The 15,551-nt window shown below is 46.4% G+C and overlaps 1 protein-coding gene across 1 annotated transcript in view; it reads left to right on the forward strand.

The window, feature by feature from the left end:
• btbd17a (BTB (POZ) domain containing 17a) overlaps positions 1-9,655 on the forward strand; it is a 31,027-nt gene extending 21,372 nt beyond the window's left edge. Inside the window, exons 4-6 of the mRNA XM_071393874.1 lie at positions 2,468-2,626; positions 2,897-3,056; positions 8,074-9,655. Coding sequence (XP_071249975.1) covers positions 2,468-2,626; positions 2,897-3,056; positions 8,074-8,829 — 1,075 coding nt within the window. The 3' untranslated portion in view covers positions 8,830-9,655. The remainder of the gene's footprint in view (positions 1-2,467; positions 2,627-2,896; positions 3,057-8,073) is intronic.
• Positions 9,656-15,551: the final 5,896 nt, after the last annotated feature.

Consider the following 15,551-nt stretch of genomic DNA (forward strand, 5'->3'; position numbering starts at 1 on the left):
AAGCAATGTTTATTTATTTCATATAGTGGCACAGTAATCGACTGTTTTATTAAAACATGTTGACTGTATTTAGTCACTTGTCAGTACACTTGTTAAAAAAAATGTTAGAAAACACCATTATATACAGTGCATTCGGAAAGTATTCAGACCCTTTGACTTTTTCCACATTTTATTACGTTACAGCCTTATTCTAAAATAAATTAAATTAAAACATTTTACTCATCAATCTACACACTCTACGCCATAATGACAAATCGAAAACAGGTTTCTAGAAATGTTTGCAAATTTATAAAACCTAAATACCTTGTTTACATAAGTATTCAGACCCTTTGCTATGAGACTCGAAATTGAGCTCAGGTGCTTCCTGTTTCCATTGATCATCCTTGAAAAGTTTCTACAACTTGATTGGAGTCCACCTTAAAACATTTCTGCAGCATTGAAGGTCCCCAAGAACACAGTACCCTCCATAATTCTTAAATGGAAGAAGTTTGGAACCACCAAGACTCTTCCTAGAGCTGGCTGCCTGGCCAAACTTAGACATCGGGGGAGAAGAGCCTTGGTCAGGGAGGTGACCAAGAACCCAATGGTCACTCTGAAAGAGCTCCAGAGTTCCTCTGTGGGGATGGGAGAACCTTCCAGAAGAACAACCTTCTCTGCAGCACTCAATCAGGCCTTTATGGTGGAGTGGCCAGACGGAAGCCACTCTTTAGTAAAAGGCACATGACAGCCCACTTGGAGTTTTCCAAAAGCCACCCAAAGGACTCTCAGACCCCGAGAAACAAGATTCTCTGGTCTGATGAAACTAAAATTGAACCCTTTGACCTGAATGCCAAGCGTCACGTCTGGAGGAAACCTGGCACCATCCCTACAGTCATGTCTTTGGCTATGCCGGATTAAGTGATATGACATGCTATTCTATAAAATCCTTTCTCTGTAATTAATATTACCTGATTGAGCTAATCATGTAAATGTAATTAACTAGAGAGTCGGGGCACCACGAAATAATATTTATAGAGCAGTTATCTTCCGAATAAACTCTTAAAGACCTAGTAATATTTTACATCAATAGCAGTCAATATTAATCGTCACCTTATTTCAGTCTAATCTGAAAGTTGTAAACTTTTGGTTATCTTTACGAACCCTGACTAACAAGTTGAATCAGCAATACAAAATTGGGTTTAATTATGTATTTACTAAATACCTAACTAATCACACAGAATTACATATACACAGAATGAATCATACCTTGATTACAAATTATGTCATAAAGGAAAACGTCCCTTGCGGATGGAACAGATATGACAGCTGGTTACACAAAGAAAAGGGGGTTGGGTTTGAGTGAAAGAGTGGGAAGACTGAAGAACAAAGGGAGAAGCGATGTCTCTATTGGGCCGTAGGCAGCTACTCTATTGTAAATACAGAATCTTATGCATTCTAAATTACCGCCCATTTGGAAAAGGAAAATGCAATAAATATTTTCTCTGAGCTGCGGTTCAATAGGTTGGTGGTAGATGGAAGGCCGTGTTGCCCAACAGAGTCCTTTGAAGAGTGTCTCTGGTGGTGAACGGGATACGTTGTAGTGTCGTCGTTGTGTGGTAGATGGGTTACTCTGTCCGTCCTTTCCTAGCCCACATTTACAGCGGCCGCTGCTAACTCAACGGCTAGGAGGTATCACTTCTGTAGTGAATAAGAGTTCAAAGTTCATACCATTCGCAACCAAAGCTCACGCTGAGGTTGGCTTCGTTCTGTAGTTATTATCTGAATCCTTCTGACATCGGACCGTCATCCTAATGTACCCGGAACAGGAGGTTACATTTTCGCCAAGGGCTTATATAGTGGAGGGAGAACGGTGTGTTTCATAGTTTATAACCCATGTCTCTTCACAGGGGCGAGCCACTGATTGAGCAGAGCCCTAACCTTATGAAAACCCAAATCTCTCATTTGGAAGCTAAAATTACATTTAATCATTTCACAAATAATTTTATATCTAAACATTTGAATTACATGTTGTGTTTAAATTTTTGTTCAGTATAGAGTATATTTGTTGATCCATTGTCCTACTAAAAGTTGCTGAATATCTATTAATCTGTCACGATCGTCATAATGATTGAACCAAGATGCAGCGTGGTATGTTTCCATCCCTTTTATTAGGAAGAGAAAACTCAAAGAACAAAAACAATAAAGCGAACAAAACGAAACGTGAAGCTCAAAATTGTGCTCACAGGCAACTATACATAGACGAGATCCCACAAAGCACAAAGGGGAAATGGCTACCTAAATATGATTCCCAATCAGAGACAACAATAAACAGCTGCCTCTGATTGGGAACCATACCAGGCCAACATAGAAATATAATTCACCTAGATAACCCACCCTTAATCACACCCCTACCTAACCAACATAGAGAATAAAAAGCTCTCTAAGGTCAGGGCGTGACAATCTCCCCCTTCCCACTCTCTCTATCCAGGTACCTGTATTGTGGAGAGATCTCCCTGTGTCTGGAGCAGGCCACCTCTCTACACAAGCTGGCCACTAAGTACCGCGTCCAGGGCCTTCAGCAGGGGGTCACCCAGTACATGACCCAGAACCTGGCCAGCAACTCCCCTTCTGGACACGTGGTGGAATGGTGCTGTGCCATTTATTTATTTCATGTTTATTTAACCAGGAAGTCCCGTTGAGGTCAGAAGACGTCTTTCACAAGGGAGACCTGTATTTTCATTATGACATCCATACATTAGTCTTTACAATAAAGATTGCATTCATTTACAACTAGTTCAACTTTTAAAACATATACTTGACTTAAATAATTGTTATCACTATTCCAGGTACAAGTACGTAAGGGCATCAGTTGGTAACATGAAAGCATGGACTGGACTATTTGTTGACACCATTGCAGGTACCAGTACGCCCTGCAGACAGGAGACGTGGCCCTGCGGGACAGCTGTCTGCAGTACCTGTCCTGGAACCTGTCCTCTGTGCTGCAGAGTGGGGAGTGGACGCATGTCAGCAACGACCTGCTCATGACCCTGCTGCAGCGCTCAGACCTCATCCTGCAGGTACGCCTACTCCTGGGTAGCCTGATCCCAGATCTGTTTGAGAGGCATTACTCACAAAACTCAGACAACAAAAAATACCATAATTTGGCCGATTTTCATGAAATGTAATCCATTGAATAGTCCTTTCTAACGCATATTTGAGAAATAATTAATGAAAGTCGGCATATTTATGACATTTTGGCCTTTCATCTGTAGATGACACAAAGCAAAAATTACTGTCATATGAAGCTTTACTGCTTGCTCTGTTATGAGCAGGGGCCGTAATAGCAAAACGGGGTCGCATTTTCAAAACGCAAGCCAACAAAAAAATCTGCGTTTTAACCATTGAGATTCAAGTGTTATTTTTCTTCAATAGAGTGATCAGGGGAGTGCAACTATAGTTTTCCTTCACACAAAATACATTAGTGCAACACATTCGGCAGAAAATAGCTTAATTTTCATCAGATGACAACATAAGTGCAACGCTAAATTAGCTTATGTAGTGGACAGTAAGTTTTTACATGTGCATATTGTAATGGCTGTCAAAGTCGTTCTCCTCCTCAGACGAGGAGGAGCATGGATCGGACCAAGATGCGGATTGATAATTGTACATGTTTAATGTAAATAACAAGAAAACACTACAAACTACAAAACAACAAACGTGACATACCTCAAAACAGTCCTGTGTGGTCCAAACACTGACACAGGAAACAAACACCCACAAAAGCCTACTGCCTATGGCTACCTTAAATATGGCTCCCAATCAGAGACAAATGAATGACAGCTGTCTCTGATTGAGACCCAATCTAGGCAGCCATAGACATAACTAGACAACCTAACAGACACTATCCCATACACATACAACACCCATAGACTAACCAAACACACACAACATACAATGCCCACCCCAACTCACGCCCTGACCAACTAAACATAATCAAAATAACATAAAAATAGGTCAGGAACGTGACATAACCCCCCCCTCAAGGTGCGTACTCCGAACGCACCACCAAAAGTCTAGGGGAGGGTCTGGGTGGGCATCTGTCCACGGTGGTGGCTCCGGCTCTGGACGCTGTCCCCACACCACCATAGTCATTCCCCGCTTCTGTATCCCCCACCCAATGACCACCCTCCAACTAAACCCACCTAACTGAAGGGGCAGCATCGGGATAAGGGGCAGCACCGGGATAAGGGGCAGCACCGGGATGAGGGACGGCAGCTCCGGGCTGAGGGACGGCAGCTCCGGGCTGAGGGACGGCAGCTCCGGGCTGAGGGACGGCAGCTCCGGACTGGCTGGCGGATCCTGGCTGGCTGGCGGATCCTGGCTGGCTGGCGGATCCTGGCTGGCTGACGGCTCTGGCTGGTCATGGCTGGCTGACGGCTCTGGCTGGTCAGATCTGGCGGAAGGCTCTGGCTGATCCGGTCTGGCGGAAGGCTCTGGCTGATCCGGTCTGGCGGAAGGCTCTGGCTGATCCGGTCTGGCGGAAGGCTCTGGCTGATCCGGTCTGGCGGAAGGCTCTGGCTGATCCGGTCTGGCGGAAGGCTCTGGCTGATCCGGTCTGGCGGAAGGCTCTGGCGGCTCCTGTCTGGCTGACGGCTCTAGCGGCTCCTGTCTGGCGGACGGCTCTAGCGGCTCCTGTCTGGCGGACGGCTCTGTAGGCTCATGGCAGACGGGCGGCTTTGCAGGCTCATGGCAGACGGGCGGCTTTGCAGGCTCATGGCAGACGGACAGTTCAGACGGCGTTGGGCAGACGGGCAGTTCAGGCGCCGCTGGGCAGACGGGCAGTTCAGGCGCCGCTGGGCAGACGGGCAGTTCAGGCGCCGCTGGGCAGACGGGCAGTTCAGGCGCCGCTGGGCAGACGGGAAGTTCAGGCGCCGCTGGGCAGACGGCAGACTCTGGCCGGCTGAGACGCACTGTAGGCCTGGTGCGTGGTACCGGAACTGGAGGTACCGGGCTAAGGACACGCACCTTCAGGCTAGTGCGGGGAACAACAACAGGGCACACTGGACTCTCGTGGCGCACTCTAGGCCTGGTGCGTGGTACCGGAACTGGAGGTACCGGGCTGAGGGCACGCACCTTAGGGCGAGTGCGGGGAGAAGGAACAGTGCGCACAGGGCTCTGGAGACGCACAGGAGGCTTGGTGCGTGGTGCCGGAACTGGAGGCACTGGGCTGGAGACACGCACCATAGGGAGAGTGCGTGGAGGAGGAACAGGGCTCTGGAGATGCACTGGAAGCCTGGTGCGTGGTGTAGGCACTGGTGGTACTGAGCTGGGGTGGGAAGGTGGCGCCGGATATACCGGACCTTGAAGGAGGACACGTGCTCTTGAGCACCGAGCCTCCCCAACCTTACCAGGTTGAATGGTCCCCGTAGCCCTGCCAGTGCGGCGAGGTGGAATAGCCCGCACTGGGCTATGCAGGCGAACCGGGGACACCACCTGTAAGGCTGGTGCCATGTACGCCGGCCCGAGGAGACGTACTGGAGACCAGATACGTTGGGCCGGCTTCATGGCACTCGGCTCGATGCCCAACCTAGCCCTCCCAGTGCGGCAAGGTGGAATAGCCCGCACTGGGCTAAGCACGCGTACTGGGGACACCGTGCGCTTTACCGCATAACACGGTGTCTGACCAGTACGACGCCCTCTCACTCCACGGCAAGCCCGGGGAGTTGGCTCAGGTATCCTACCCGGCTTCGCCACACTCCCCTTTAACCCCCCCCCAAGAAACTTTTGGGTGAGCCTCTCGGGCTTCCAGCCTCTCATACGTGCTGCCTCCTCATACCAGCGCTCCTGGGCTGTGGCTGCCTCCTTCTCCTCCCGAGAGCGGCGATTCTCTCCCACCTTAGCCCAGGGTCCTTCTCCATTGAAAATTTGCTCCCAACTCCATTCCTCTTCTCTCCATTGCTTTAGTTCTTGCCCTCCTTCCTCAATCCGCTTGGTCCTGTTGTGGTGGGTGTTTCTGTAATGGCTGTCAAAGTCGTTCTCCTCCTCAGACGAGGAGGAGCATGGATCGGACCAAGATGCGGATTGATAATTGTACATGTTTAATGTAAATAACAAGAAAACACTACAAACTACAAAACAACAAACGTGACATACCTCAAAACAGTCCTGTGTGGTCCAAACACTGACACAGGAAACAAACACCCACAAAAGCCTACTGCCTATGGCTACCTTAAATATGGCTCCCAATCAGAGACAAATGAATGACAGCTGTCTCTGATTGAGACCCAATCTAGGCAGCCATAGACATAACTAGACAACCTAACAGACACTATCCCATACACATACAACACCCATAGACTAACCAAACACACACAACATACAATGCCCACCCCAACTCACGCCCTGACCAACTAAACATAATCAAAATAACATAAAAATAGGTCAGGAACGTGACACATATAAAGTTTATATTATAAATATCTCACATGTGACTCGTAATAAGATGAAGCAATTAACCTATTCAAATGTTTATCTGACTCCATAAAAATAATGAAATTATATACGCAAGCTTTAGGCAATGAGTTGATGTAGACTAACAAGAATTGGTCTTGACAATGGTCTACAGTACATTCGGAATGTATTCAGACCCCTTGACTTTTTCCACATTTTGTTACGTTACAGCCTTATTCTAAAATGTATTAAATTGTTGTTTTCCTCATCAATCTACACACAATGCCCAATAATGACAAGAAAAAACAGATTTTTTGAAATGTTGGCAAATGTATATATAAAAAAAAAATGAAATATCATATTTAAATAAGTATTCAGTACTTTGTTGAAGCACCTTTGGCAGTGATTACAGCCTCAAGTCTTCTTGAGTATGATGCTATAAGCTTGGCACACCTGTATTTGGGCAGTTTCTACCATTCTTCTCTGCAGATCCTCTGAAGCACTCAGGTTGGATGGGGAGTGCAGCTATTTTCAAGTCTCTCCAGAGATGTTCAATTGGGTTCAAGTCCGGGCTCTGGCTGGGACACTCAAGGACATTCAGAGACTTGTCCCGAAGAAACTCCTGCGTTGTCTTGGCTATGTCCTTAGGGTTGTTGTCCTGTTGGAAGGTGAACCTTCGCCCCAGTCTTAGGTCCTGAGCACTCTGGAGCAGGTTTTCACCAATGATCTCTCTGTTCTTTGCTCCGTTCATCTTTCTCTTAATCATGACTAGACTCACAGTCCCCGCTGCTGAAAATCCCCACAGCATGATACTGCCACCATCATGCTTCACCGTAGGGATTGAGGAAGGTTTCCTCCAGATGTGACGCTTGGCATTCAGGCCAAAGAGTTCAATCTTGGTTTCATCAGACCAGAAAATCTTGTTTCTCATGGTCTGAGAGTCTTTAGGTCCAAGCAGGCTGTCATGTGCCTTTTACTGAGGAGTGGTTTTCGTCTGGCCACTCTACCATAAAGACCTGATTGGTGGAGTGCTGCAGAGATGGTGGTCCTTCTGGAAGATTCTCCCATCTCCACAGAGGAACTCTGGAGCTCTGTCAGAGTGACCATCGGGTTCTTGGTCACCTCCCTGACCAAGGCCCTTCTCCCCTGATTGCTCAGCTTGGCCGGGCGGCCAGCTCTAGGAGGAGTCTTGGTGGTTCCAAACTTCTTCCATTTAAGAATGATGGAGGCCACTGTGTTCTTGGGGACCTTCAATGCTGCAGACATTTTTTGGTACCCTTCCTCAGATCTGTTCCTCGAGACAATCCTGTCTCGGAGATCTACGGACAATTCCTTCGACATTATGGCTTGATTTTTGCTCTGACATGCACTGTCAACTGTGGGACCTTATATAGAGAGGTGTGTGCCTTTCCAAATCGTGTCCAATCAATTGAATTTACCACAGGTGGACTCCAATCTAGTTGTAGAAACATATCAAGGATGATCAATGGAAACAGGATGCACCTGAGCTCAATTTCGAGTCTCATAGCAAAGGGTCTGAATACTTTCCGAATATACTTGTGTCTAATGTAATATTGGCTGCAAAATGAATTTCCCCGGCCCGTGGGAACAATAATGTTTTAAAAATATGACTTTGAATTGCAGAGTGAAATGGAGCTCTTTGCGGCATTGGAGGCCTGGATCAACCAGAACGAACCGGATGCTCTAACGGCCGAGAACGCTCTGAGAGCCGTCCGTTATGCCATGATGCCCCCTCTGGAGCTCTTCCGCCTGCAGACCCAGTCTCCTGTTCTGGCCCGCTACCAGGAGTCGGTCCGGGACCTCCTCTACCAGTCCTACCAGTTCCACTCCGCCTCCCCCCTCCACATGGCCAAGTACTTTGACGTGAACTGCAGTCTATTCATGCCCAGGAACTACCTCTCCCCTGCCTGGGGGAGTCCTTGGGTCATCAACAACCCCATGAGGGACGACCGCAGCACCAGCTTCCAGACGCAGCTGGGCCCCAGCGGCCATGATGCCAACAAGAGGGTGACCTGGAACTCCCTGTTCTCGCCCCGTTGGTTGCCCCTCAGCATGAGGCCAATGTACTCCGAACAGGGTTCCACACAGCCGACACGTGTTGACGGAGGCCGCCTGCGCATCATTATTACTCCCGCTACGTCGAGTGCAGACTTTGCCGGGGTGAGCTTCCAGAAGACGGTGGTGGTGATGGCGAGGAAGCAGGGAAAGATGGTGGTGAGACATGTTTATAATTTCCACCAGAGCACCGAGGAGACTGGAGACTTCCTGGTGGAAGCCGATCTGCACCGTAAGACGTCTGAGTACCTAGTTGATGGTTCCCTCCATCTACACATTGTGGTCAAGCCGCTCTACCAGACCCTCATCGCTACCAAGAAATGACCACCTTCACTCTTTCTATGCGTCCCAATTCTCTATCCTTCTGCTCTAAGTGTGCACTTGTTCACTTCCTTTCAGGTCACTTGTTCACTTCCCTTCATGCATGTGGAGGAGTGCATGAGTGCACACTTCGGGAGAAATTACCCTCCTCCCTCTCCGTACATGCAGTGGTATGGTGGACACCATGTAAGCCAAGCACCGCCCTCTTAAAGCATCACACTCATATCGCATAATACGCAATGTCAAGGGAGAACCAACCCACCCCATCATGTCTGCAGTGTATGGGATACATGGATAGTAGACGATATCTGTTTGATAGCTTTTAGAAACATTTTGAACAGTATTTATTCAAGATCAATATGTCTTTCAAACTTTGTTTTAGCTATGTTTTAAATACTATTTATCTTGGTGCTATTATACGCCAGGCATTCACCTTAAAGGGGGCTTTGCCATTCATCACATCTGACACGGTCACCCTGTTCAGGTGCTTATAGCCATTCTGTTTCTCATGTAGCATACCAAGGCCTACAAACCAAAGTACTAGAAATTGATAGTTAAATGGATTGAATCCATTGAGCCAGTTTGTATAATAAATAACACTAAGGTTATCAAAAACGTTTTTAGATTAGATTAATTGTCACTTATTTTTATTAATAATAGTTAATATTAGTTATCTTAGAAAATGTAAAAAATCATACAAAGTTTGAGGAGCTTTTATTAATCTCAAGCTGTTCACCTAGGTTCAGAAACAGAGTGTTTCCTCTTCATTACTGTTGAAGATATATGTTGCTTGTGGTACCATCCAATAAAGCAAAGTTCTTCCAGGGCATTTTCTGTGTTTCCAATATTTTAGAGTGATGTATTACAAGTATAGCTTATGTCTTTGTTTATTGATTATGTCAGCATATGAGTGCATTCAAAGGGGGAACTTCCAAGTTTCATTTAATGTAAAACAAAATACACTTTAAATTAATATTGTGAAGTATCGCTACGACCTCCGCTGAGCCATCAAACAAGCAAAAGGACAATATTGGAACAAGGTGGAATCCTATTATACCTGCTCCGACGCTCGACACACGTGGCAGTGGCTACAGTGCATTACGGACTACAAATTAAGCCCTAGCCGTGACTTGCCCAACGATACCTCTCTACCAGACAAACTCAATGCCTTTTATGCACACTTTGACAAAAAACAATGAGGAGCCCTGCGTAAGGGCCCCCGCTAATGCGTAGGACTCGGTGATCTCTCTCTCCGAGGCTGACATGAGTAAGGTTTTTAAACAGGTCAACACTTGTAAGGCCACAGGGCAAGACAGTATTCCAGGGCGTGTCCTCAGGGAATGTGCAGACCAGCTGGTAGGCGTATTCACAGACATTTTAAACCTCTCAATGTCCCAGTCTGTAATCCCCACATTTCAAGCTAACTACCATCATTCCTATCCCCAAAAAACCCTAAGCCATCCTGCCACAATGACTCCCACCCTCAAGCACTCACATCTGTAATAATGAAGTGCATTGAAAGGCTGGTCATTGCACACATCAAGTCTATCATCCCAGACACCCTGGACCCACTCCAACTTGCATACTGCCCCAATAGATCCACAGATGCCGCAATCTCAATTGCACTCCACTCTGCCCTCTCCCACCTTGAAAAGAGCAGTGCCTATGTGAGAATGCTGTTCATCGACTACTGCTCAGCGTTCAACACCATAGTGCGCTCTAAACTCATCACCAGGCTCGGAGTCCTGGGACTGAACACCCACCTCTGCAAATTGATCCTGGACTTCCTGACGGGGCGACACCAGGTATTTGTATTTATTATGAATCTCCATTATCTGCTGCCAAAGCAGTAGCTACTCTTCCTGGGGTCCAGCAAAATTAAGGTAGTTATATACAATTTTAAATTGTATATTTTCCCACCGGGAACCAGTATCAAGAAGAAAAAAGTATGAAAATGTATGCACTGACTACTGTAAGTCGCTCTGGATAAGAGCATTAAAACACAAAAACATTACAATACATTTTACAACAGATTTCACAACACATTAAACGTGTGGCCTCAGGCCACTACTCTACTACCACATTTCTATAACACAAAACCCATGTGTACGTGTGTGTAGAGTGTGTGTTTTCATGTGTGTGGTGGTAAGAGTCGGCAACAACACCTCCGCTACACTGACCCACAACACGGTGGCACCAAGGGTATGTGCTTAGCCACCTCCTGTACTCCCTTTTCCCTGTTTCAAGCCATAAGAATTCTTAAATTGTTTGTTAAATAGTTAACCAAATAGCTACCCGGACTATATGCATTGACCCCTATCGTGGAGAAATTAAAAGATTATGTTAATTATACTGTTATTGAATCAAATGGTTGTTTTATTTAACAAAATAGGTTTCTTAGAACTCTATTGTGTCTGAGTGAACTGAGAGGAGCTTCTGAGATTTAACTCTAGCAACTGATTTAAAATGGTCTTGTCCTCTCTCAGAGCCCACATTCAATAGAAGGAGTTGGTGTTGGAGATGGCTCGGGTATGGATAATGATGAGAGGAACTTTGTTTTGGGGGCCAGACCCTGATTTCTACACAATGAGAACAGTCTTTACAGCATATACTGTCTAATGTGAATTATTGTCATCTTTCATACAAATCCTAACCTTGTGACTCATTCCATATATCTGTTGTTTGTCATGAACATTCAGGAGGATGTACTTTGCTATAATTTGCTGTGTCTCAAATCCGCTCGTTGGGCTCTCAACAAATCATCTAGGGGTGATTCATCGACCAGCTTCATTATTGCAATAATTAATCGATGTTATTAATACAGTGGCTTGCGAAAGTATTCACCCCCCCATTTTAGTCTCATCTGACCAGAGTACCTTCTTCCATATGTTTGGTGAGTCTCCCACATGCCTTTTGGCGAACACCAAACGTGTTTCCTTATTTTTTTCTTTAAGAAATTCATTTTTTTATGGCCACTCTTCCGTAAAGCCCAGCTCTGTGGAGTGTATGACTTAAAGTGGTCCTATGGACAGATACTCCAATCTCCGCTGTGGATCTTTGCAGGGTTATATTTGGTCTCTTTGTTGGCTCTGATAAATGCCCTCTTTGCCTGGTCCATGAGTTTTGGTGGGCGGCCCTCTCTTGGCAGGTTTGTTGTGGTGCCATATTCTTTCAATTTTCTAATAATGGATTTAATGGTGCTCCGTGGGATGTTCAAAGTTTCTGATTTTTTTTATAACTAAACCCTGATCTGTACTTCTCCATAACTTTGTCCCTGACCTGTTTGGAGAGCTCCTTGGTCTTCATAGTGCCGCTTGCTTGGTAGTGCCCCTTGCTTAGTGGTGTTGCAGACTCTGGGGCCTTTCAGAACAGGTGTATATATACTGAGATCATGTGACAGATCATGTGACACTTAGATTGCACACAGGTGGACTGTATTTATCTAATTATGAGACTTCTGAAGGAAATTGGCTGCACCAGATCTTATTTAGGGGCTTCATAGCACGCACCACTTTTCCCTTTTAAATTTTTTATAATTTTTTGAAACAAGTATTTTTTTTCATTTCACTTCATCAATTTGGACTATTTTGTGTATGTCCATTACACGAAATGCAAATAAAAATCCATTTAAATTACAGGTTGTAATGCAACAAAATAGGAAAAACGCCAAGGGGGTGAATACTTTTGCAAGGCACTGTATGTTTTGAATAAAGTAATATTCTGATTGGTGATTGACATTGTCTCTCCTCATTATTGATTAGAATTTCCACAACACCCCTTTTTGGACTAACATGTTTGACTCAACACGCTGCTGCTACTGTTTACTATCTGTCACTTTATTCCTAGTTATATCTACCTCAATTACCTCATACCACTGCACATCGGCTCAGTACTGGTACCCCTTGTCTATAGCCAGGTTATTATTACTCATTGTGTATCTAGTATACTTTTATTATTACGTGTTTTAATTGTTGTTCACGAAGCACATGACAAATACAATTGTATTATATTTTCACCCATGACACCAACTCCATCATCAAGTTTGCTGACGACACAACCGTGTTCAGCCTGATCACCAATGCCGATGAGACAGCATACAGGGAGGAAGTCAGAGACCTGGCAGTGTGGTGCCAGGACAACAACCTCTCTCACAACATCAGCAAGACCAAGGAGCTGATCGTGGACTTCAGGAAACAAGGGCGGGTGCACACCCTACATCCACATCGACGAGGCCGCAGTAAAGAGGGTCAAGATCTTCAAGTTCCTCTGTGTCCATATCGCTGAGGACTTATCATGGTCCTCTCACACCAGCACAGTCGTGAAGAATGCACGGCAGTGCATCTTCTCCCTGCTCTACAGCTGCTCCATCGAGACCATCCAGCCAGACTATTCTCCATGCTCCTGTCCGGCAGACAGTACCGGTACATCAAGGCTCAGACCAGCAGATTCCTTAACAACTTCTATCCCCTGGCCACTGTTAAATTATTGTTTGCCATTACCATTTGTATCTATCTATTTTATCCTGCTACTCGTCACTATTACTCCTGTTCACATGTATATATTACCACTAGTATATTACCATAAGTATTTATATATTCCCGTTTTTTCCATGACATAGACTGACCTGGTGAATCCAGGTAAAAGCTATGATCCCTTATTGATGTCACTTGTTAAATCCAGTGTGCCTTGCAAAAGTGATTACTGTCCTCGTTATAAAATTATCAACTTTACCCTGTATACCTAAAGATGTCACGAATCCCGCTTCCTGAGTCTGTTTTTGCCTGTGTTCTGTCCTGGAGTGTTTTTTCCGGTGTCCTGGAACGCACCCTGTCTGGTTGCCGGGCGACGTAGCTAGTTGGAGGATCTCTGAGTACCCGCACCTGTATCCCATCAGCTATCTGCACACCTGGTCCTGATCATCACCCCTCCACTTCATAAGCGCTGACCTGACATCCATTCCCTGCCGGATCGTTAGCCATGAACATCATTCACCCGGAACACTCATCCCATCCCTACCTGGTCGTCGGTGACTTCAGTTACTTCCTTGGATCTGCTTACTCTATTCCATCAACTCACCTCCGCTGCCCGCTCCGCTACTTGGATTTTCTATCACTACATTTAAACTTGTAAATAAATACTCACCTTCGTCTTACTCTCCTTGTCCTGGTCTGCTTCTGGGTTCTACTTTAGAGAACCGTGACAGAACGATCCGGCCAGGAATGAACCCAGCGGACCTGGACTCCGTTCGACATGCCATTACCCATCAGGGGAAGATATTGGGACAACACAGCACGGCGCTACAGGAGATAGCGATTTCAGTCCAGAACTTCTCTGCTAGCTTGGCGAGTATCCAGGATCAGCTCAGTTTGCCGGCGGATTCTCCACCACCTGTTTCACCCTTCTCACCTGCCGCTTCTGGAGCGGTTTCCTTCCGTGAGCCCAAGGTACCGACGCCTGATAAATACGAAGGGGATTTGGGAAGATGCCGTTCATTTCTTATGCAGTGTGGTTTAGTGTTTGATCTGCAGCCCCACTCTTACGCCACAGACAAGGCTAGGATAGCTTTTGTTATTGAATTGCTGCGTGGTAGAGCTTTGGAATGGGCTTCAGCTGTTTGGGAACAACAGGACACCTGCATAGCGTCATACCACGAGTTCACGGCAGAGATGAGAAAGCTTTTTGACCATCCAGTCCGAGGTAAGGACGCAGCTAAGCGGTTGTCCTCTCTTCGCCAAGGAGCTCGTTACGTGGCAGACTTTGTGATTGAGTTCTGGACATTGGCTGTGGAGAGTGGGTGGAATGAGGAGGCACTACAAGCGGCTTTTTACCAGGGGTTGTCGGAGCAACTCAAGGATGAGCTGATCTCCTATCCGGAGCCTTGTGACCTGGACAGTTTGGTCGCATTATCCATTAGGGTGGATAACAGAGTTCGAGAGAGAAGGAGGGAGAAGCAGTGGGTCCGGTCCAATCAATCAGCTACTCGGTTACCATTCGGGTCAGGAGGTGGACCAGAAGGTGTTAATCATGTTTCCTCACACGGGATTAGTGGAGGAGTCCTGCCGCCAGATCCTGAACCTATGCAAGTGGGGCGGCACGGGTTAACTAAGGACGAGCGCCAACGTAGACGTGAGACCAACAGCTGCCTCTACTGTGGTAGCTCGGGACATTACATCTCCGTTTGTCCTCAGCGCCCGTTAAACTGCTTGGCTCGTTAAGTTTGGGAGGTTTGTTAGCGAGCCAACCTCTCAAGAGCCCTGTCAGACCTCGTTTTCCTGCTACCCTCATAAATAAGAATCAGAGTTTAGCGATTAACGCTTTCATCGATTCAGGTGCCGATGACAGCTTCATTGATGCCGACTTAGTGGAACAGCTGGGGCTTTCCAAGGAGCAATTGCCGGAAGCCATTGAAGCAACCACTCTGAACGGCAGTAGTCTGGCACGGATCACTATGAGGACTGAACCGGTTAAGATGTTGTTGTCGGGGAATCATTCAGAGGTTATTTCTTTTTTCATTTTGCCTTCCCCCCATGTTCCTCTGGTTCTTGGATACCCCTGGCTAAGAGAACACAATCCCTCGTTCGATTGGGTGACTGGAAAGGTAACTAGTTGGAGCATTGAGTGCCATGCTAACTGCCTCAGGACCGCCTGTTCTCATGCTGTCCCCAGTCGGGTCAGTGAGTCTGCTCCTCCTGATTTGTCCCTGGTTCCTGAAACATATCACAAGT

The sequence above is a fragment of the Salvelinus alpinus genome, chromosome 3, assembly GCF_045679555.1.
Source record: "Salvelinus alpinus chromosome 3, SLU_Salpinus.1, whole genome shotgun sequence".
Taxonomy (NCBI): domain Eukaryota; kingdom Metazoa; phylum Chordata; class Actinopteri; order Salmoniformes; family Salmonidae; genus Salvelinus; species Salvelinus alpinus.